This window comes from Coptis chinensis, chromosome 4 (assembly GCF_015680905.1).
Source record: "Coptis chinensis isolate HL-2020 chromosome 4, ASM1568090v1, whole genome shotgun sequence".
In the NCBI taxonomy this organism is placed as follows: domain Eukaryota; kingdom Viridiplantae; phylum Streptophyta; class Magnoliopsida; order Ranunculales; family Ranunculaceae; genus Coptis; species Coptis chinensis.
Genome location: NC_141459.1, coordinates 58,859,074 through 58,883,200, shown reverse-complemented (window position 1 = coordinate 58,883,200; position 24,127 = coordinate 58,859,074). Strand labels below are relative to the sequence as shown.

At 36.2% G+C, this 24,127-nt stretch overlaps 3 protein-coding genes across 4 annotated transcripts; 1 reads left to right on the top strand and 2 right to left on the bottom strand.

Moving 5' to 3' along the window:
• Positions 1 to 1,504: 1,504 nt before the first annotated feature.
• On the top strand, positions 1,505 to 3,453 carry LOC147504200 (uncharacterized). Its single transcript, XM_086605090.1, has 3 exons — positions 1,505 to 1,831; positions 2,090 to 2,315; positions 3,266 to 3,453. Exons 1-3 carry the CDS (start codon positions 1,505 to 1,507, stop codon positions 3,451 to 3,453), a joined length of 741 nt encoding a protein of 246 aa, XP_086461216.1.
• A 6,339-nt stretch (positions 3,454 to 9,792) lies between these two features.
• On the bottom strand, positions 9,793 to 18,975 carry LOC147504199 (Major facilitator superfamily protein). The gene is made up of 7 exons (XM_086557240.1): positions 18,716 to 18,975; positions 17,825 to 17,952; positions 15,872 to 16,093; positions 15,028 to 15,477; positions 14,023 to 14,220; positions 13,755 to 13,892; positions 9,793 to 10,533 (listed from the first exon to the last, which is right to left on the bottom strand). The coding sequence occupies exons 1-7, from the start codon at positions 18,794 to 18,796 to the stop codon at positions 10,272 to 10,274; spliced, it is 1,479 nt and encodes a 492-aa protein (XP_086413366.1). The 5' UTR covers positions 18,797 to 18,975; the 3' UTR covers positions 9,793 to 10,271.
• Positions 18,976 to 19,642: 667 nt separating this feature from the next.
• LOC147504198 (RNA polymerase II elongation factor) lies at positions 19,643 to 20,841 on the bottom strand. 2 transcript variants are annotated; one of them, XM_086557241.1, is made up of 2 exons: positions 20,037 to 20,841; positions 19,643 to 19,867 (listed from the first exon to the last, which is right to left on the bottom strand). In XM_086557241.1, the coding sequence occupies exon 1, from the start codon at positions 20,715 to 20,717 to the stop codon at positions 20,070 to 20,072; it is 648 nt and encodes a 215-aa protein (XP_086413367.1). In that variant the 5' UTR covers positions 20,718 to 20,841; the 3' UTR covers positions 19,643 to 19,867; positions 20,037 to 20,069. The 2 variants fall into 2 exon arrangements, with proteins under 2 accessions (XP_086413367.1, XP_086413368.1); XM_086557242.1 differs by having other exon boundaries at positions 19,710 to 19,948.
• Between the last annotated feature and the right edge of the window lie 3,286 nt (positions 20,842 to 24,127).

Genomic DNA, 24,127 nt, shown 5'->3' with positions numbered 1-24,127 from the left:
ACAAAGTGTACTAGTGTAATCTTGTAGTCAAGATAGACTAATACCAGATTATACTACAACCATACCAATGGTTTGTCCAAATCCATCTAGGTTGTGAACGTTTACTTATACTTTATAAGGTACTGATGATATGATCTTTTGTGTGTCACCACACACCATATCATCTACAGCATAAAATATTAGACACATGCATATAACTAATAACATATATAATATGCATAACATTTGCCCATATGATTCTCATTCAAAATATAAAGAATTAGAGTTAATACAAAAGTAATATTTTTAGTATATAACCCTATCAATTTACACTCTCCATTGGAGATGCCCTTATACACAACCACTAAGGACCTCTCTTCACACTCTTTCATTATGAAAGTTTCATAAAGCCAAAAATTTGGTTCATTACCTGATCCTCGTGATTTCCTCTAAGGGTGTGTTTGGAATGCTGGATTTGAGGGGAGAATTCAGAATATATTTCCAAGAATTAGGAGTTACCTCGTTTGGCAACCTTTTGTGCACTAGAATGGAAACTCCAAAACCCCAAAATAAAGGAATCGCAAGTTTCTATGGGGGGCAGAAACTTGAGATTTCCGTATTCCACAATTCCTTGCGGGTGAAAAATTATCAAGTAAGATATATTTTCTACTTCTTTAAAACCTCTCGTACATCCCACTCAATCTCTCTACCAACACTAGTCGAAAACTCATCCATTTTTTCTCTGCAACTCGTCCAAGGTGTGCACTCTCACTTGTTTATGTTGGTGTTTCATCTCTCATCTCTCATCCCTCATTATTTTTGTTGTTGTTGTTTGCACAGTTCTATAATTCTTATCTTTTTTCTTTCTACTTTTTATGCTTTATATTAAATTTCTAGTTCTCTTGATTATGTATCAATGGCTTACTGTTTTGAAGATAAGGTTTAATCTGGAATCATCTTAAATGAACATGACCAATAAACAAAGTAAAAGTGACTTCATTGAAATTCTTGACATGTAAAGATGAACGAACTCGCCATTTTATTCAACACTTAACTCTATCCTAGACCACACTCCATCAGGAATCTGCATTCCTACATTTTGAGCAAAAAACACTTAAAAGAAAGAAGAATACTTCCAAACCACAGCCCCCCATCTAAACATCGACCATTTTGAAGAAGCGCCCGCAGCATCTTACTGTGAATCACTTTTTGGTGGTGTCATGTCCTTCTTTATACCGTAATGAGGAAAAATCTGATGGCCAAGCTCCATCATGTATTGGAACAAAAATGGGGGTGTCGTAATCAGGTGGAGAGTAAATAAGTGTAGCTAGCATAGCCGATGGAAGAACAACGTACTTTCATAATACTGAAAGCTTTGTTAGTAATAATTCTCCTTTCATAAATCCAAACATTTTTTATGCTAGCATAGTCGATGGCTTACTGTTGCAATGCTTATTAAGTAAATGTTTTTATGCATTTTCTTTGCATGTACGTATTGATGAATAATTTGATGCTTATAATATAGATGGAAGATCATACATACGATACTGATGATGAGAGTATGGATGTTGTTGTAGCTACATGTGTGGCTACAACGTTGTCTGCTATAGGATGGTACCACGATACATATATAGATAATTTTCCTACATCCAATCTTGATATTGAAAGAGAGAAGTTTATGAATAGGCTAACTAATGGGAATGATAACGATTTTCACAACATGTTACGAATGAATAAAATCCAATTTCTTAGTTTGTGTGATTCTTTGCGTCAAAAAGGAGGAATACAAGATTCAAAGTTTGTCTCTCTAGAGAAACAGATTGCATATTTTTTACATACCATTACACATGATGTAAGAAATCGAGCAGTGAAATTTGGTTTTAATCGTTCTGGGGAAACTGTTCATTGTCATTTTAAGCGAGTTTTGAATGCAATAATACGTGTGTGTATATCTTGTTAGATGACCTGGGGGACTTCCATATCCACAAATTGCCGAGAATCCAAGATTTACATATTTTAAGGTAAATTTATATTTTTTAAATATGTGTTGTTTGTGGGAACAAAAAGTTTTGTTCTTATTCATCTAAAACTTTTCAACACGGGATATTAGGATTGCATGGGAGCACTAGATGGAACTTATGTCCCTGCAAAAGTCCCACTAGCAGAACAAGGAGTTTATCGTAATACGAAGAAACAAATTTCACAAAATGTCTTAGGTGCATGTACAATGGACATGAAGTTCACATACGTTTTAGCCGGTTATGAAGGATCTGCGGCAGATAGTAGAGTACTACAATCTGCATTACGGAGGCAGGATCCACTCCCTGTTCCAATTGGTATGTTCTTTACCAATTACTATTAAAGGGGGATATACATATTGATTAGAAATAGATTGACTTCATTTTAAATAGGTAACTATTACCTTGTGGATGTGGGATATGCCAATGCCCCTGGATTTCTTGCCCAGTATCGTGGTGTTCGCTACCATCTCAATGAATGGAGAGGAGGCAGAAGACCACAAAATTTTAAGGAACTATTCAATCATAGGCATTCATCGCTATGCAATGTGATCAAAAGGACATTTGGATTGATAAAAAAACGATGGGCGATACTAAGAAGTGATCCATTTTATAGTTTTGAGATGCAAGCAAGTGAAAATTGTGCTTGCTTGTTGTGTTGTTCACAATTATATAATGACCATAGATCCAGATGATCCTTTATTAGCTGAGGTTGATATTGAGTTGGAAATCTTAGGGCCAGAAACAAATGAGTTGATCACTTAAATTAGTTATGGCAGTGATGATTGGAATGTAATGAGGGACCAGATGGCACAACAAATGTTTGCTGACTATATGGTGTCGAGAAATCGTTAGATGACTTAGTCTTATAGCTTTTCTACTTGAGAATTGAAATCGTTAAATGACTTAGTCTTATAGTTTTTCTACTTGAGAATGTTTTATTTTCTAGTCTATGTTTGGTCTGTTGCAATGTTTCTTGGATTAAATTTATGTTATTCTTTATATTTCTAATTAATAAGCATTTGTATCATGTTGCATGGGAATTCAATGATAATTTTTGTATGTAACTTCTGAACTATTAGAAATGGAAAACAATCAATCACCTGAACAACCATAAAGCACCAAAGCAAAAGGAAACTATGTGGTTTGGACAATTGAGATGGATCGTGTATTAACTGAGACATTTCTTGACCAAGTTCAAAAAGGAAACAAATCTGAACAAGGTTGGAAGCCTGTTGTTTGAACTGTAACTGTTGATGCCATCAAAGAAAAATGTGGAAAAGCAGTGACAAAGGATAATGTTCAAGCTCTCTTAAAGACTTGGACTAAGAATTTTAGTATCGTGACTGAGCTTCGAGACCAATCAGGATTCAGGTGGGATGACAATCGCAAGATGATTGTGGTGAGGGTTGATGTTTGGGAGAACTATGTTAAAGTAATTTTTTTAGTAATATAAATTTGCCTTTTATTGTCAAGGTGTTTTTTCTTAAATATTGGTTAAATAATTTGCAGTCACATCCCGATGCCAAAGGGTTTAGGTATAAGCCTCTCACAAACTATGATGAGTTAGCAATTATTGTTGGGAAGAATAATGCAAAAGGAGTTAAGGCTAACACGGAGGAGAGAACTTGATAAAGCAAGAGAAGAAGTTGAAAACAATGGCAGCAATGAGAATGATGGCCATGAGGACATTAATGGCGAAAATGAAGGAAGTGACAAGCAATTGAAAAGAGGTTCAGATGAGAAACAATCTGCAAATAAAAAAGTTCGCATAGGTGATGCCATTGCCGCAGCTGTGAATTCCATGACTGATACATTGAAGTCTATGGTAGAGACCAACTCACGTGCACGTCTTCCCACTGTTGATGTGAACAAGTTATGCCAAGAAGTTAATAAAGTTCCGGATTTTGACTTTTCTCTAACACTACGAGTTGTTGATTTGCTTGCAGCTGATAAGACTAAGGAACACGTCTTTTATGGGCTTCCGGATGATTTTAAAAAAGAATGGTTGATGATGCATCTCAATGTTTAGAATACTACTTTTAAGAGAATGTTTAAACATTCAAAAATAAAGTTTATAATAAATTTGGTCTATAGACCTGTTGGTTTAGAGTACATTTTTTTTTTTTTGAATATATCAACTTTGGTTTGGAAATTTTGAGTGGCCAGACAGTTGATTTGAGATTCTGTGGAATTTGGAAATGAATTCCGTTGTGCAACCAAACATAGGAATTCCAATTTGAGGAATTTTAACTACTTGAAATTGTAAGTCTTAGAATTATATTTTCAATTCCAATTCCACAGGAAAACTTCCAAACACACCCTAAGGATAAAAACCTCATTCGGGAATCGTATTTTCAAACCGAACAAGAAGGCAACGACTTCTAGGCTTTGGGGGCCTCGGTCAACTAGGTCACCCACCCAGAAGAAGTATCTTCGACTTTGGGGGGAGTCCAATTTTCTCCAAGTGAGCAAGTAAATCATTGAATTGCCCATGTATATCACCTGTCAAAAGTAAAAGGCCCCTGATTATTCAAGAGAAACTTTGAAAAAAAAAATGAATAACAAGGTTCCCCCTCAACCACATTGAAATTAGACCTAGAAGACAAGATAAAATCGCTTATCAAATATAAATAACTCATTGGGATTGTTGATTTCAATGAGTAGTTCTCCCCCAGAAACAATTCACGTGCCATTGCACAAACATCCAAAACCATCGAATCGGCAACAATAAACCGATCACCCCTGCTATTCTGAGCAAGGTTCTTTATCATAGCATCCAATTCAACCTTTCTCTCTTTCGTCAAATTCATTTCTTTTTACACTTTTCTAGGTTTTCTTGTTCTTGGTGAGGGCATCTCCAATGGAGGGTGTAAATTGTTTAAAGTGTAAAATTTACACTCTAAATGTTAAAAACATGTTTCCAATGGGGGTGTAAATCCCAGGTGATAAGCTAATAGTAATAGAGGGGATGGGGAATTCCCATCCGGCTATTAGGTAATAGACATCTCGGGCGTCACTTGAAGTAACGTCCCAATTAAAAAGAAATTCGAACGTCACTTAAACTCACGTCTGTTTTATTTTTTTTAGAATTGTAATGTTTGCGACGGGTAACGACCATCATTTATTGGTTGGCCCAGTTTTAATAAACTACGGATGTTACTCAAAGTGACTTGCGTTTTATTTTATTTTTGGTTAGACCACTTGCGACGGACTTTGACCGTCGGTTTTTCACAGTTTTTTAATTTTACAAACTTTTAAACTTTGTTACATTGGATACCATTTTGGATGTGGAAACTATTAATGTATAAAAGGGGTCATAAAATCCTAGTGACACTTATGTGGAGGTGTATATATACACTCTCCATTGGAGATGCCCTGAAGGGCAAGTGTGTTATTTCCAACAACTTTTTTTTTTCAAAACTTCTAAACTGGTAATTAAGCAAAAGGGCGGTGATACAACAATAATTCTACACTAACACAGTTGACCGACACAGTGACTGGCACTGCAACATCAATGTTGCACTATGAAAAAGAGTAATACTATACTGACACAGAAAAAATGACACAGTCAATACACAGTGACATGACATGTTGCAAAGTCGATGTTGCAGTGGTGAAAATATGAGCCAAAAATCTCTTTTCTCTCTCTCAAAACACTTATTCTATTTCCAATATCATCTTTCCATTCTCATCTTTTCTTCATAACAAATCATTCATTCCATTAATTTTTCATAGTGCAACATTGATGTTGCAGTGGTTTTCGTGATGCAACATTGACGTTGCAGTTGTATTTCTCGGTGCAACATTAATGTTGCAGTGGTTTTCATTTCTCGGTGGAATATTGATGTTGCAGTAGTAGTTTTTCATAATGCAACATTGATGTTGCAGTGCCAGTCACTTTGTCTGTCAACTGTGTCAGTTTTTCACCACCAATAATTCTACACTGACACAGTTAACCGACACAGTGACTGGCACTGCAACATCAATGTTGCACTATGAAAAACTACTACTGCAACATCAATATTGCACTGAGAAATAACACTGCCACATCAATGTTCCCTCGAAAAATACCACTACAATATCAATGTGGCACCATGAAGACCACTGCAACATTAATGTTGCACCGAGAAATACAACTGCAACGTTAATGTTGCATCACGAAAACCACTGCAACATCAATGTTACACCATGAAAAATCAATGGAATGAATGGTTTGTTATGAAGAAAAGATGAGAATGGAAAAAAGAGAATAGAAAGATGATGTTGGAAATAGAATAGGTGTTTTGAGAGAGAGAAAAGAAATTTTTGGCTCATATTTTCACCACTGCAACATTGACGTTGCGACATGTCACGTCACTGTGTATTGACTGTGTCATTTTTTCTGTGTTAGTGTAGTATTATTTTCTAATACGCTCATATACTGATATACACATGGTTTTTGAATGAAAGTAATGCATTGCATGTTCCTCAATTTGAGAATAATCTGTTTATTTGTTTTTGCATACTTTGAACATCGATGTATGCATGACACATGCTAAGTTAGTTGCAGTTTGATTATTACAAAACTAAAACTAAGAGCATCTCTAGGTGGTAGTATAACCTGGCTTTTTCTTCATATTTGAAGAAAAAGTTCGGAATATCTCGGAATTCCATCTCTAGGTGGCCTCATTCATGGTCGCATCACTTGTTTGTTCGCATTCTTGTTCGCAAATTTGGCAATTTGGATGCGGATGCAGAGCGACAATAGTAATGTCGCGCGCCATTGCAAATGTCGCCCAACTTTTTTTTTACTTTGACCACTACTACTGGCGCGCGCCATTGCCAATGGCCCATGCTCCAACTGGAAAAAAACGGGCAAAAAACTGTCAAATTTCTACCTCCTATATCTACACTCATCTCCTTCTTCATTTTATATACACTCAACTCAAACATTTTTATCAAACAACTTAACCATTTCACATCAATCCTTAACAAACAACACACACACATTGCCAAAAAATGGATCATGAAGTGTATGAGATGTTTCCCCTTCAATCTTCATCTTCATCGTCGTCGTCTTCTTCTTCATCTTCTCTAGTGGAAGACTTGGTAGATAGTCTTGATGAAGAATTTGTTAACGCCATTCCCCTTATGAAGCACCATTTGGCTGTACTTGCACAAGCACAAGTACATGCTCCGAAGGCACCACATGGTGGTTCAAAGAAGGGTTGAAAAGTGAAACATAGAAACTATGCTCTGACTTTGGAAATCTTGAAGGCCAACTACTTCGTCAATCGTCCTGTCTTTCCGAAAGAGGATTTCAAACGGCGCTTTCATATGAAAAAATCTTTATTTCTTCACATCTTCAACGATATTCAGACTCATTTTAAGTACTTTCAGCTTAAATTTAACAATGCTGGTAAACCTGGTATAGATCCTCTGATCAAGGTGGCTGCAGCTTTACGTATTCTTGGTTATGGTACGGTGGCTGATCAACTTGACGATCAATTATACATTTCCAAGCAAACTGGAAACCAGGCGTTAAGGCATTTATGTGATGCAATTATCAAATTGTACGGTTCAGTCTACTTGCGAAGGCCAAATATAGCAGATACAGAACGCTTGCTTGCACATTCTTTCATACGGGGATGGTCAGGTATGTTAGGAAGCATTGATTGTATGCATTGGGAATGGCATAATTGTCCAACTGGATGGCAAGGTGCTTACAGTGGTCGTTTTGGAAAACCATCTGTTATTCTCGAAGCGGTTGCAACCGAAGACCTATGGATATGGCATTCTTTCTTTGGGATGGCAGGGTCACACAATGACATCAACGTGTTGGACAACTCGCCAGTATTTAAGCACGTGATCAATGGTACTTCTCTACCTATTTATTTTGATGTAAATCAGCATAGCTATAATATGGGTTATTATTTAACTGATGGTATCTATCCTGACTATGCGACATTTATACAAACAATTTCAAACCTTAATGCTCTAAAGACGAAATGGTTCGCAACGATGCAAGAAGCTGCAAGAAAAGATATTGAAAGAGTTTTTGGGGTTTTGCAAGCTAAATTTGGGGTTTTGGCAAAAGCTTGCAAATTATGGCATGTGGAGACAATGGGTACTGTTATGAGAGCATGTATATTGCACAATATGATAATCGGAGCTAAGAATAAAAATTATGAAATGAGGAGGTACATTCCTGATCCAAAAGGGCAACCACAGATCCGACCTACTCGGGAACACTACATTGAGGGAACTCTATGAGTTCAATCAAAGACTATGCATGATAGACTTAAAAGCGACCTTGTCGAGCATCTATGGAGCATTAGGGGTGACCGACATTGATTGTTGTAATTTAATTTCATAGATGCATTTTTATTTTTTAATCATCAATAAACAATGTTAATCAATTTCTATATATATATATATATATATATATATATATATATATATATATTAATATTGTTTCTATTTTCTATTTCTATTTTATTATATATTTTATTTTCTATTTCAATTTCTATTTCTATTTTCAATTTCAATTTCTATGAAAATAAAATATATAATAAAATAGAAATAGAAAATAGAAACAATATTAATATATATATATATATAAATTTAAACTAAATATATATTTATATAAAATTAAAGTTTATTCATATTAAAATAAAATTACATAGTCATAGAAAATAAAATAATTAATATTAACCACTCACATTACAATACTCTAACCACTTTTAACTTTTTCCATTACAGCACCTAACCACTCACATTTTCCACACACTAAACACTTCAATAGATCAAGACCTTTTCCTTCAAGGTTTGCAAACTTTTTCAGCTCTCTAACACCATCACAACCATTTGGGCATGATACCTGTGCATAAAGGCAATACCTATACCAATGATCATCCTCGCCACAACACGTGCATATCAACAAACTGTCTCCATATATATATTACATACCAGGACATATATCATACATGCATTTCAAAAATCTTACTTCTTCATATGTATGAGCATAACCTTGATAATGTGGTGCTTTAGGACACCTTTTGTTCATATATTTGTATGACAACGCAAGGTGTTTTCTTGAGGTGCAAATTTGGTACTTCTCTTTATCAAGTGTATCAAAATAACAGGATTGTTGGGTTGATTCAGCAACGTCAGTATGTTGGCTAGTTTTTTGCAATGATGAAGAAAAAACCAAAGTTGTGGAGATAGTTTTGGAGTGTTGGGTGAGAATGAAACAATTTCTTGAAATTCTGGACTTTGTATTCGATAGCACGCCATTAGTACTGGCGCGCGACAGTCTAATGGCACACGGCACTAGTACTGTCGCGCGCCAGTACTAATGGCGCGTATGGTGGCCCATACAATGAATTTTGTGGGCGAAATTTGCGACCACCTATAGTTGGTCGAAATTTGCGACCAGTTTCTTCAAACTTTTTCTTCAAATATGAAGAATATGCTACCACTACCTAGAGATGCTCTAAGGCTTAGGCTTTACTATATTTGAATACCTCGATAATCACCCCATGTTTGCATATGCACCATCCTGTATCGCACCATATTAGTAGTGTTCTTATATGAGTAGTTGAATACATCTCAAGAAGATGGTTTCTACTCCACCCTTTATTTATTTTGCGGGTCCTTTAAAGTTGTGCAGTTGCAAGATCTCAAGTCTACTCAAGGATCGTAGAAAGCTATAATCCTTCCTCGCCACCACCTCAATGAGGGGCTAATGGGCTGGGGCCACAAGTACTTCGGAAAATCCTGAAAGAACAGTTCGACCACCAAAAGACTATAATACTACCAAAATCCCATTTTGAATTTCGAATGGTTATAAGCCTTTAAATCAGTTGCGTAGTACAACTCTGCTACGTTCAAAACAACTACAAAACTATATCTATATTGCTTGTTTTTCTATAAAAGAATTGAACTTTGGCTTATCCGACCTTAAGGGTGTGGAGTGTGGACTACAAAGGAAGCAAGCAATGAGAAAGATTGAATACAAAATCCTCTATAACTTTCCTCTCTACGATGTCTTTAGTTCTGTAAAAGAAATCCATAAACAAAACTGATTGAGCAATGTCCCAAAACAAGGTGTTAATGCTGAGGGTGGATTCTCTTCCAGAAGAATTAGTTTCTCTATATGTGAAAGCATGTCATTAGAAACAAGATGGAATTCTGAACTTCAAATTGGACAATCAATCTGATATGGTACTTACGGGGACTATAAACTCTCCAAAGAAAGGAAGGCATGTCAAAAATTCCCCAAGTTAAAAGTTAGGCTGATATCCCTGTGGCTTCCTTTGGAATCAAAAATAGGAAAACAATTGGGATGACGGTGCATATGATTTGAGCAGCAATACCAAGTTGAAGGTTATCGAATGAGCCTGAGGATATGTTCAACGTTGAAGACACACCTGCACCGACAAATGACCCCAATGTGGAACCAAGATTGTTTATAGACATGAAGAGAGCAAAAAGTGTCCCTTCAATCCCAGGGGGACAAAGCTGTCCAGATAGGATCAGGAATGGCATAAACCTGCAATATGAAAATGAAAAGTAACTTGCCTGCACGAAATCAGAATTGATATAACAAAAGCATTTCCTTTTTCAATTAGCTACCAACAGTCTGTGAAGGAAAAAAGCATAACCATAAACCAAAGAAATGATAAAAGTTACTGGAACTGAATACTTTTTCTATGTCAGGAGAAATATCCTCAAACAAGATATCAGATATACACTATAAGGCTAATTATGAATGTAAAAGCCAATATTAGTCTCTTGATTATTGAAAAAACTGGCATTGACTCAAATCAATTTAGGTGGCAAGAAAGGTCTTTTTTGTCCTTTCACTTGATAGATAAGGAGTGCTCTTCTCTTTTGATGTCAGGGGTCCATTGGGTGTGTCCAAATTCAGTGAAAATGATTCTTGCCTCTTCGAATATGAATGTTCACTCACTAAAGGGGACAGTTTGAGTATGGTACCTTTTGCCATTTTGTGAGGATTATGAATGGACACATTCAAGGAGGTAATTATGGTCATTAAAACCTTTCTAGTTTTTTGGTCTAAGGTGCATGAATCCGTTGAGTACTTTGTGTGTAAATGGGAATCTTTCGTGTTATGTTTGGGACGTGTTTTGTGGGATGATTTTCTTTGTTTCTTTAGTTTTCTTATTTGTTCATGTATTTGTAGATCTGGAGGGAAACAGGTGTTTCCCATTGGTCGACCCTTTCTGTATACTTAAGATATACCTTTTCTTTTCTTTTCTTTTCTTTTTGTTTTCTTCGTTTGTTTTTTATTGGCATGCCTGTTTTAAATGAGCTCGGTAACTCAATAATGATGACTGAGTTCAAACCCCAGCAGACCTCTAGTATCATCACCCAAAGTTTTTACCAACAAAACTAGTTGGCACCTGCCAACGCCATCCCTAAGTTTTTGTGGGCCCAAGGCAAGGCTCCAAAAACGAAGCCTTACTCAGTAAAAAGTAAAAGACCACTTAGAATCCAATACGCTAGATATACTCTTCGTTTTGTGTATTTGTCTCCTTGTCGGATATCTCATTCTACATGATCAACTATTGATATGATACCTAGCGTCCTACCCCCAATAAAGGAGTAGAATCCTCCTACCCCATTAGAGATGAGCAAACACAACAGGATGACCTTTACAGCAGGATCTTCTCTACTTAGAACTTCAGAAAGCAACAAAGCACAGTTCTAAGACTTCATGTAAAAACCTAAACCTGGAAAGTTGTAGTTCTTCAATTTCCTTCTACTACTACTCAATTTTATTGTTGCACAAGAAAATTCGTTCAGATTTTGTAATTCAAACACCCAGAGAACCATATCACTTTCTTGCTTCAGAAATTTATACTTTCAAGTTTTCAAGTTCCATTTGTTGTTGAGGACGCAGCGTGTTGATTTGTTTGCTGAACCCATTAAAATTGCTTCCCCCCAACTCCACCAAATGGTTGCATTGGCAAAGAAGATTACACAGAGAAAATAAAAAGGGAAAAGGACTATTTACAGATAAATCCATCCCTTAGACTGTATAATTAATTTATTTTCAATTCTGTATTTTCAATTACGATTTCCAGAGCTGAAAAGTTGGCATGGTGAAGATTTCTGGAAAACCAGAGCTTAATATCCTTTCTTTTTTCTTTGTTTTGTTTCTCTTTTTGTTTATGTGCATTGAATTGTATTTAAAGTAGAGACCAGTTTAAATGAGAAGAAAAGTTTTCATTAAATCTTGTCTTTTTTCAAGTGATTTATGTAGGAATATGGAGAAGGTTAGGTTCTTGAGTTCATCTGGTTAAACTAGAAGGGAAAAAAGCAAACAAATTAAAATGGCAAACAGATATGGTGGTGTTTGGTCAAGAGTATCTGGTGTTTAAGAGAAAAGTAAGCTGGGGAGATACAAAAGAATATAGCCAACATACATCTCTTATAGAAAAGGCCACAATAGGAAGCAAAAAGCGCCAGTGCCAATAAGTTCAGTTTTTTGTCTCTAGCGGGGTATGAGGGTTCTGCCTTCAAGGAGTTGAGCGCTAGCGTTTCTCTAGGGGGGGGAGAGGGGTGTATAGACACCCCACAAAAAGTGGGTTTTGCACCCCTTGCACGACTTTTCTGGGTAAAGGCGCCTCTATAAAAAATTTAAAAACTGCATGGTACTCCCCACCTTCTCTATTTTCATTTACAACGACCACCACGACGCATGCTTTTCACTACCATGATGACGTAACAATGATAGGGAAGAGAACACCAATATCCCTGCACTACCACCACCACCACCAATCTTTTCTTCCTTTTTTTCTCTCTACTTTCTTTTTTCTCATATTTTTTTTCCTCTCTTCTTATTTCTTTGTTTCCTTTCTTCCATTTTCATATTTGTTTTTCCAATTACTTTTGTCTTCTTCATCCACCTCCTCTCTTGCTTTTATCGAAGGCAGAACGACAACAGGTTCCTGCCAGGTTTTCTTTTGTTCAAGGCAGTTTCCTATCAAATTTTGTTGTGTTTGACAGCTTCCTTCCGTTGAGTAACTCGGTAGAAATCTGACGTCAAACTAAACAAAGCTCTTAAGGAACCTACCGTCAAAAGGAAGAAAACTCGACGGGAACTTGCTGACAAAACAGAGCAGAAATGGCAAGATGAGGGAGTTTTGTTTCACACTGCGAGTTTAAAAACAAAATGTGGGAGGAGAAAGAAGAAAAAAGTAGAGGAAGAAGAAAGGGAAAAGAGGAAAAACAAATGAGAAAAATTGAACCAAAGAGTGATAGTGATGGTGGTTTTGACGTCGTAATGGTTGTTGCAACAGTGTGGTAGAGTTTCCGCTTTTATAGTGGTGGCAATTAGTTGCTACTATAGGCAGCCCATGGAATGGGCTTGTAGGGGATTTGCACCACATGGCAGGAATTTTGGGGATTCTGGGGCATTAACGCTACATTAAGCAACTTTAAAATGCAAGCCGCCACATGACAGCATCCATCATTCCAGTGGTTTGCACTGTGATTCAAAGTGAAACATGAATTCTGTGATTTTGTAGTTCTGACATTTCCAGTGAAATATTCAAATATTCATATTTCCTTGTAAAATCAGAGCTGTCAGAATCAAACAATGGTGACACATGGCACGTTCTGGCATGGTCAACACAGGGATGTACTTTATAAAGAAAGCTACTCCAAGTACTATACATGCTAATAAGGAAGAAGGGAGGACATTTGCTGATAAAAAAAAAGGTGGGGAGAGGCATAGTGGCATACTTTAATTGATTGATAGCATCAGCAAGAGCAGATCCGCATAGCACCATAAGCTTATCTGATATGTCAAATGCAACATTTAATCGATGGACCAAAGCAAAATCTAGGAGGCTCAAGGTAGCCAGACCTAATTGAGCCCACCTGCATTAACAAGAAAAAGGAACATGTTAATATTGTTAATACAGATTAATGACCAAAAAGCATAAATCTCGTCTATATCAAACAATATTACTAAAATAAAAATTCAAAAGTCTTGTATGTCAATACTTACACAAGAATTCTTCTCAACCTCATGCGCTTCAAGTATCGATTGTAGATGAAGGTTCCAATCATGAGACCCAACCATCCAACAACACGAGAAGTCCCCAGAAACGATGGGTCTAAGTCCAAAAACTCGGTATGGTAATAAAACATGACTGTTGAGAGATTCGGGAAAGTAACTTGTGCTAAGAAAAACCATGCCATTGGTCTGCCCTTCCCAAAGAAAATATGTAAAGAATTAGTTATTACTTATTAGAAAATAAATGGAAAAAAAATAACCAAGTGAAATATAAGCATTAGTACATAATGGTGGGTAGGTAGAGTTGGATGCTTAAGTAAATGCAGAGTGGTGAGTTCCCTTGGGGTCCAAGCTAGAACTTGAACAAATCAGGTCATTCCAATCATCCATTAGATTAACCTTCAGGACACTCACCAATATAGTGCTTCAAATAAGAGACACATTGATGGTATCAGTTACCTAACATTGACTATCATAGAAAAACTCTCGATAGTTCATATTACAAAAAACAAGTGTTAGAGACGGACAATTGTGTTGGATACATGGACAAACGCTGAATTGCCAATGCAGACAATTTCGGGAGAAAAACAGGAAAGAAAAGTGAGATTATGTGTTGAAGTCATGGTTATAGATGAACTCGATTACTATTTGGCATTGATTTTATAAGTAGCTATGATAAACTGGTCTTGAAGACAAAGTAAATGACATGTTAAAATCGATTAATTAGAGCAGGATTCAGCTAGTCTGGACACAGTACTAATACAATCGTGTGCCCTAAGTGCTTTCAGAATGCTGTGTCATTCAATTAGTACTCATGTCAGACACCCACACAAGCACCATTGTCAATGTTACTTAGGTTCCTAAGTTGCAAGACCATTAAATGGAAGCCCAAACTGTAGTAGATACACCGAGTTTACATCAACATGCAAGCGCTGGACATGCATGAGGTCTACCTATAGAGGTCAAAGATTTCTTTAAATAATTTATGAGTCATACCTCAGGATAATCGGCTGCTTGAATGCTCGGCACAAACTGTAGGTTGCTGATTTGATAGATTGGAACAATTGTACACCCAGCAAGCCATCTTTTTCCTCAAATTTAGTTGTCTTGTCTTGTCTTGTTTTGTTGTTCTTATTGCCCCTCTTTCTCCTTAAAGTGGCTTTAGAATCTATAGCTATGTTTAGCTCTGTATCTGATATACTACCGCTTCCATTCTCCTGATGGGAATTTGAGTTGGCAAGCTCCAGCTGAACTTTGCTGCCTACATAATCTTCCTCAACCAAACCGCAAGACAAAAGTTGTATGGATGGAAGGACAGAGAAAAGAAGAAAAATTGTATCTATCTGTAAATTGGATAAAGCATATCCGCCTAATAAACTCCCGCATATTCCTCCCAAGGCCATTGCGGACCAAGACAATGACTGCAGATCTCCCGCAAATGCTGCGCTGCTCAATTGTAACAAACCAATTACAAATTATTAGTTTCTTCCAATATGTACACAAAAAACTGTTAACCACGTGCAGACTTGAAACTTTGCAAGGACAGGAAAAACAGTTGAAGCACAGGGAGACTTGAATAGAGACAGCAGAAAAATATAACTGTTCCAAAGTCTACTATCCTCAACTCTTCCCCACCCCTCCCTACTATAGTTTTGAGTTGTGGTATATACTACATTCAGATCTGATAGTTTATAAGACATGTTCACTGCAGTCAAGGATGTCCACAAGCCTCCAAAATGAGACCCATCCATTGCATGTTCTTCCAGACTATCCCCATAGTGAACTCCCTTAGTAACTAAAACAGATGTAAAGTATGAAAAGATAGCACAAAGGATCTTACCGCTCTGACCGAGCTGCCTCGGCAATCATAGCATCAATGACAACATCTGCCATGGCTGAGCCTAAATTTTGAGCTGTTAAGAAGATCATGAGGGGTCCATGTGAACTTCGTAGAGATGCCTTTAATCCAAGAATGAGCCACGGAAAAAGAGAAAGCACAGTTGAAATAACCAAGTAGGGAATCCTTTTCTTCCCTTTGATAGGAATGCAATCTGACAAAATTCTATATACAGAAGCATTCAGGTCAAACAGGAATCAATACTAATAAACATAAACATATACCAATAACTATAAACATTAAACTTCTTGTAAATTTATGTACTATTAGTTGTTGAGTCGCAATAACACTAACTCACAATTTCATTCTTCTTTTCAGTTGAAATACGTTTATTGATTCTTTTCAGAAACAAGTGCACAACGCAACACAACAACCCCCTCTCCCCCACCCCCAACACACACACACACACACACACCAGAAAGTTTAGTATGTGGCTCTTTTTATATCTTGGTATGTGGAACCAAATAGGGTACCGCCACATGTCCACACTTATTTAACCATGGTTAAAGAGAGTTTCAGCTTTAATAGGAAAGTAAGATTGTCATTGCCAGATTTTAGGCATTTAAGAGAAGAAAATAAAGGAAATCAAAAATTTGTTCACATTTCCTGCATTATTTGCTCACTTGCCTTCTTTTCCCATGCTTGATGCCCTCCTTTTAAAAAGAAATAAATGTAAAAATATAAAAATAAAAAGTCCACAATTGTGAGAATAAGAAAAGGCTTAGAGAGGGAGTAAATGTGAGCTACATCAAAATTAGAGGACTTCTCCAAAAGGTGGGAAAGAACACGTCTGATCCTGTGTACCTCTCTTTAGTGATTGTCATTCATGATATTAACACTAATTGTGGTGATGATTATGTCCAAAATGTGTTGAGGATCAATCAATCATGTCCAAATTTCTTAGGAAGTGAGAGTTACTTTTTTTAAGAATATGGAAGGGAAAGGGACGAAGGTTTCATATCTTCTCTATCCTTCTTTGTTCTTCTCTATAAAGTATAAACATAAGAACATAATTTACTTTCCTATTAAAGCTGAAATTCCTTTTAACTATGGTTAAGACTTAAAAATTGTGGGCATGTGGTGCTTCCCTATTGGACCCACATGCCTACATACAAAAGGAGCCACATTAAATGTCTGACACACATAAAGATTAAAAGAAAAAATTGAAAAAATACAAAAAGTAAAACTACATGTGTCATGTTTGTAAGGGTTGATAGCAATGCACATACACTTAGATTGTTAAGATGTGTTGTATTTCTTACAAAATAAGCTGTTGGAATATAGAATTACTTTAATTTCAAAAATGAATAAGAAACAAGTACAACACGGCATTAACAATGAGTGGAACAGGAAAAATAATAATATTACAGTGGTTTTGAAACATAAGTAATAGTGTTTTACTGTTACGCTTTCCGTACTTGACGCAGCTGTTTATACTACCAATTTATTGGAAATGCTGTTGTAGTCATGTCGTCATCTAGCCAAATATTCAAACAGGGCCAGGTATGATATCAGAAACATGGTCCCAAAAATAAAACTATATGTTTGTACAACTCAAGGGATACTTAGCTGCCTAAGTAAGAAGTAGGTTAGTAGTTCAGTAACGTTTACTGTTTTAGTATGCTGTGACACGTGAGTAGAACAAGAACTAAAAAGTGTAGGAAGAAGTGCCTTTTCAGAAAATATGAAAGTCGGGAAGCTTGGTGATAACATGGTTTTAAATACTTTAGTGATTATTCGGTGCTCAAATCGTGAAGGGTGTGATGTGACTGTTTTGACTATATCATCCAATGAAATGCCTACTTCTTCAAATAAAATTGATAAGCATAAATGTGGGAAATCTCATTGGAGTAAATACAATTTTGAAAGAGATTTATAAATGGATAAAGTCATTACCCATAAAGTGGTTTGATACTCCATGGGAAAAACACTACTGAAAATAGAAGCTGGGAGGCAGATGGTGACAATTTAAGCCTGTCCTTGAGCTGGTATGAAACTGCTGTCCATACAAAAGATCTGAAACCCTACATCCAAAACGTAACCATTAAGGTGGAGAACATGCAATGGATTAAGTTAAAATTCACAGAGGGGGAAAGTAAACAAATGCATCCAAAAGACGAAGACAAGGTAGAATTCATTAATGAGCGACCAGAAAAATAATAGAGAATGTACAACAAACGTAAGCCCAGAGTAAAATCCAAAAACAGCAGATAGACTTCACAAAATAGAATTACAAAGTGCTAATGACTCCAAAATACCGAGCACTTAAAGAAGCTTGTATCGACATGGTCTCAGGGCTCTGACAGCATGTAAGCACGTTCAAGACCAGTTTCTCTTCAAGCCAAAGTTTTGAAGTGAATGAAAATTTTATATAGTATAAGAGAACTGGTTTATAACAGGAACAATAATGTCTGCCTAAAGTCACTGCACGTGAAGTGCCAGTCAAGATTGAAATCCAGATAGGCTTCCACAATGAGTAGACATATGAAAGATTAAAATATACAAAAGGGTGGGTCGAACTCCTTGTATAAACAAGTGAATAAAGGATATATCTGTTGTTTTCGGTCAAAGCGAGCAGCACGTTGTCAATTAGGCATTATACCTCTCAATCAATTGGACACATGTGAGAAAGGGTTTATTTACCCAGAATCCATAGGAGAGGAACGGGCATAGGTTATAGTTGTTCCTTTTCCCAAAATCTGAAGCTGAGTTAGGGATCCTCAGGGATTAAAAAAAACTCAAAACTGATAATAAACAAGGGAAAATATATATTTTGAGAATTCAAACCTGGGTGAAATAAACCAAGCAAACAAGCCAAAGAAACGAGGCCCCGAATCCAGCGCGCAACTTTTTTAGCCATTTTATCATTTTTATTTTTCTTTTCTTTTCTTTCCTTTTTGAGCTGAGACAAGAAGAGCTCTCTGGGGCTTGTTTTGTTTCTGTGTTTGCTTTTCTGACATTTATAACTTCCGGATCTTTTTTTTAACGGTTTTCTTCTGCCAAGTGACTCACTCCTCTCTGTCTCAACCGTTGGATCATTTTCAGACAAATTCAAAACTGGGTATTGATATTCTGACAAATTCAAAACTGGGATTGGAAGTGGGCCCCGTGGTTCACAGTGAACCACGTCCACACGCATTGTTCACCTGATGGTGGTGTGCGGAAGGAATGCCCTCAATTTTAAAGAGATTTAATATGCCAAGACCAACCAACTCGAGCCTCAATTCAATTTGATAATTAACCACACGAGCTATGGGCTCAAATTACTGTGACCTCGCTCCGGCACTACAGATAAGGGCTTATGTTTTTGCTCATAAAGAGAATTTGCAATTCAATACTGCAACCAACTCACCCACATATGCTGGAAAATCAATCGTGTATGGTGACTATGTTAAGTACTGCACTTCAGTGATCGACTTTTAGGTAGCAAATAGTCACTGTGATTCACTAACATAACTGGACAGTACGAGACTACGAGAGTCCTTACTCCTTAGTCAACTTTTTTGTTTGCAGTAAATTGAACTTCACAATTTGAGAGATCTCATCCGTTTGACAAAACTCATCAATGGCTCTCCGTACCCTGTTATGTTAACAACCGATTCTCGAAAAATTCATCCATGTATCATCCATCCTATGCTTGAGTCATTGAGTGGCCAGTGGGGGGGTTAGAGGGTAAAAGATCATAATAATTACTTAATTACATGGAACCAGAGATTCATCAAATACTTTGTATTACACCTCAAAATTCAATTGACCATTACTAAGAGGGCAAAACAAACAAAATTGAAAGTGGTTCACTTGTCTCTAGATAGTAATAACATTTTAGGCTGTACAAGAAACTAGTACAATTTATTTCTATCTTCTGATACATCAATGTATTCTTAAATGAATGAGTTCCTTCACTTGATGGCTTTGTCTCCCACGCAAGCAGGTCCAAGACTACACAATGATTACAAGAACAAGTAAGTTAACAGCTTTCAACTCACAGTTTCATCCCATGTAAGAGCTATGTAGTAGTAACTGTACAAACATCCGAATAAAAATGTGAGATGATGAGATGGAATAATGCCGTTCTATTGTACCAATATTAGGAATTTAGGATTACTACCTCAGAGCACTGGATCGAGAAACCAGAAAGCAATCAACCGCAGAGAATAAATTTGCAAAGTGGAACAACCATTCCTGCAAAACAAACAAGAAAAACTGTAACAAGATAGTGAGAACACCATGTATGAGGCCTCCATTTAATTTCCACACTAGAGCTTTTCATCCTTTTGGCATTCTGGGGTTCTTTTGAAAGATCAAAACTAGCCCCTTTCATCCTCAATTCTTGAATACATCTAAGAAGTGACCGGTTATCACTTCTTTCCCTCGTCAACTGTCTCGACACCTTCCAATACCTGCAAAGCTTAATTTGAACTAAACAAATCATAACAATTGAAGTAAATAAAGATACAAAACAAGGAATCCACCAATTACGACAACTATTTCCCCGTATAGAAGAGGTGTAGAGTAGAGTTAATAAAAATCCATAAAAAGAAAAATAAAAACAAGACAGTTGAAAAATCTCGGATCGAATGTTATCCATTCGAGTTTCTTGGAACGAAATACGACGACTATAAAGATTTTCGTCTCTTTGCCATAGTTTTAAAAGTAAGAGATGGCCTGGGCTTTGAGAGATTTCCATTAATGGGTGATTTTGAATTGCAGAAAGTGTTTTCAGTTGATGTTCATTGTCGCAATCTACGACTGGAATTTCGATAACGTGCGATTCTTTCAATTGTTCCATTGTGAGAAACAAGGAGATTCAAATAAGTAAAGAATAGACGTTGTAAAAGGAATGAAGTGAGCAAGAGAAAGAGAAGAGAGCTTGTAAGTAAGATTTGTTGAGTGGGAAGATTGAGATGCCTTATTTATTTGAAGAAAGCAGGTGTTATGAAACAAAACGCCTGAAGAATTGAGGAGGGGGTTTCCAACGGTCATATTTTTCCTATTCACGTTTTAAAACGGTCATAATTTCTCTTTTCAATGCTTGTGGGCAGTACGATAAATCAGAAAATTAGTTTAAGGGCTCCGCACAACGGTTTTCTAGTTCAAATATTTAAATGGGAATATCATCTAGGTTTCTTGCAAGCTAAAAGATACCACATCAGGTCAATTGACATCCAAATATGCCACTTGAAATCGACCTTGTGGAAGAAAAAATATGTCACATGTGAAGCCACAAAACACACATGGGCACATGGCTAATTCTACCGACCTTAGGTGCGAAATAGTCGTTCAATTGGTGAAATCTCAATTTCTCATAATATTAAGGAGTCGTTCAAGTTTTGGTTGCACTGCATAGATCTCATAATGAAAGACTTGATCGGAAACAAAGTGCTAACGACAAAGACAACATATTATGATCATGTTAGTATGCATAAAGTTACTGAATATGAAGACAATATACGAGAAAGTTATAGATGAAGCCACATAAGCTAGAGATGCAAAAAGATTCATAGGTAGGAGTATAACTGAAGAAGGAACACAAGTAGATTACAAAAAAACAAAAGAGAGACTGTTCAGGTGAAGATCAAACGTTTGCACCGACATAAGATAAATCCACAAAAGCAACTACCTTCCTCTGTGTCAGCTAAATTATATGAACATACACGTAACTACGAAAAAGTAATTGGACAGAACTCTAATTCTACTAATTTAATAGAAAGGTCATTCAAGTTAAACTCTTTTGGAGAAATGCAACTGATGCAGTTGAGGAGGCTCTAGGTAGAGAATTCAGTTTCATGCTGAATTTTGACAGCTCCTCTCTGTTCCCTGAGTGCACATTTGTTGTGGTGATAGTCATTTTCTCCAACACGGTTGCATTCTTCAGTAATTTTCAATAAACTTGAGTTCATTTTCACAACCTTCAATGTTCTGGATCTCAACTGATTTCAGTTTATAAACTTGCACTTGAGGAGTAATTGTTTTGCACAATCAGCCTCCTGTTGGATTACATTAATCCTATATTTTTAACATGCTAATCTAGTATTGATAAAAAAATAATTAAAAGAAAAATACCTTCAAAGCCGCCGAAATTGGAGATTGACAGTAAATAGAAACTTTCCAAAGCTGAATCCAAATCATGTAGTCTTCAGCCTTTTAGTAGTATTCACCACACAACACACCAATAAATACTTTTGTTTTTCTCCTACTTTTAGTTATACTTTTTCTGGAAATACTAATGGTCTCTTCTCCAAAAAGTTATTCTGTTATATAGAGAAACTTTGAGAATACGTAAGTGTGTGTAGTGGGATCCACTTAGGATTCCAAGTCTTATCTTAAGAAGACAAGTCTTTGTCATACAAGTACTTGTACTTGATATATTAAAACCCTTTTAATATATATCTCTTTAATATGGAAAGTGTCCATTAACAAATCCATATTTACAATAAGGCCTTTGGAACTTTCAAAAAAGTCATTTCTTACCATTAATTATATCTAAGTCCCTCCACCTTACTTGTATTCACAATTAGACCATTGGGAATTTGTTCTTCACTGTCACACCCATGTCTAATTGACCCAATTTGACATTTAACATCAATTGAGTATTAAGAAACTATTTCTTTTACCGGCCGGGTTTGAGCTCAATTAGTTATGTCACAATTTCCTAATACATAACTTCGTAGAGTGGTGGATCCTTTATTAGAATTCGTGATTCAAGACGTCCTACATTCATTACCCAAAATGTCAAGTCTAGTCTATGAATAGACATTACTTTTTAACATCTCAAAGTAATAAATTTGAGACACAATGAATTTTCACAATTCCTCAAGTCTAGGGATTAATTGGTAGAGTGAGATTTGCACACTAACCTTAACAGCGAATTATAGTGTGTTCTCACTTTGATCCCCTCAGTGTGTCAGTCATGTGACTATACCAATATACAAACTTACAAACTTAGAGTCATACTCAAATGATTGAGATATCATCATCCTATCATATAGCAATTATGTATATTACAGTCTTATAAATGAAGCGTCCGACTTCACCCCTAATTGTGAGCATTCTAGGTAAATAGATACAATCAAATCTCCCGCACATGACTCTTTATATGCTTGATTGTTCTAATTCTATTACCTATGGAACTTATGGTTTCATCATATCTCTACTACTAGTATATCTATAATGATCGTGGCCTCTTAAATTCATCCGGGACTTTTTCTGACGCATAATACCCTTGATAAATAATAAAATAAGATGCCTAGCTATTTATTAATAAGGACTACTTTGTTTTTTTATGTGTTTATAAATTTTCAGTACCGATATTGTCCTTAAATAAAACAATTGCTTAACACGTTTAAATAGGGCCAATCAGTCTTTTCATGTGGGAATATATTAGAAAACCAAATCCACACCGTTCTCATTTGTACGCATTACTATTAATCTCATTTAATTAGTAATAATTGCGTTATTTAATAAGAGATTAAGAAATGAAAAAGTCTAATTAGATAATAAGAACCGTTTCTTTTCCATTCTCCCTCACATCTGGAACTATGCTTACCCTTTGTTTGTCTCACATAAAATCTCTTAGAAGACCTCTCCCATCTCAAAAAAAAAATACAGGGGCCAACAAGACGGCTAATCGAGCATAGAAATAGAGAAAAGGATGGGCGACTAAAAGGCGGATATTGTAAGAGTACCCGAACAAGAAAAAATGAACCAACTGATTGCTCAACAAAGCTAGACGAAGAGGTTGTTGAGGAGCAGTGAAGGTGAGGGTGGGTTTGTTTTTTTGGTGAGTCTTAATATGTGTCCATTAATTTCTTATTATTGTTTAAGTTTCTTAATACGTTAGGAAGACATACTGTTTCGGAGAATTGTTGTATAATTATTTGACCCCTCTTTTTTTTTTTTTATTGATTGTGCAGTTGGAGAGTTTACCATCGATTGTTGCGGGAGTGTAGATGGATGATAATGCTTTGCAGCTTGAATCGACTACGCAGTTTCGGAAGTTGCTTTCCATTGGTAAGTGTTATGTTATTATTTTTTATTTATTTTGGTGCAATTTGTGACTGTGTTGTGTTGTGAATTGTTTATGTATAGAGCGAAGTAGCTAATTGAGGAAGTGATTCAATCGGGGTGGTTCTGCGTTTTGTGGAGTTTCTTAGGAGTGAGGACTTTACACAACTTCAGGTTTGTTAAATGCTGTTTTTA

Coding starts and splice junctions, on each gene's coding strand:
- LOC147504199 (XM_086557240.1), bottom strand. CDS start 18,796: ATGATAAAATGGCTAAAAAAGTTGCGCGCTGGATTCGGGGCCTCGTTT. Junction 17,953..18,715: donor GCTTGGTTTATTTCACCCAG/GTTTGAATTCTC, acceptor TTTTGGATGTAG/GGTTTCAGATCTTTTGTATG. Junction 13,893..14,022: donor AGGTTGAGAAGAATTCTTGT/GTAAGTATTGAC, acceptor TTGTTAATGCAG/GTGGGCTCAATTAGGTCTGG.
- LOC147504198 (XM_086557241.1), bottom strand. CDS start 20,717: ATGGAACAATTGAAAGAATCGCACGTTATCGAAATTCCAGTCGTAGAT.
- LOC147504200 (XM_086605090.1), top strand. CDS start 1,505: ATGGAAGATCATACATACGATACTGATGATGAGAGTATGGATGTTGTT. Junction 1,832..2,089: donor TACATACCATTACACATGAT/GTAAGAAATCGA, acceptor ACGGGATATTAG/GATTGCATGGGAGCACTAGA. Junction 2,316..3,265: donor TCCACTCCCTGTTCCAATTG/GTATGTTCTTTA, acceptor ATGCCATCAAAG/AAAAATGTGGAAAAGCAGTG.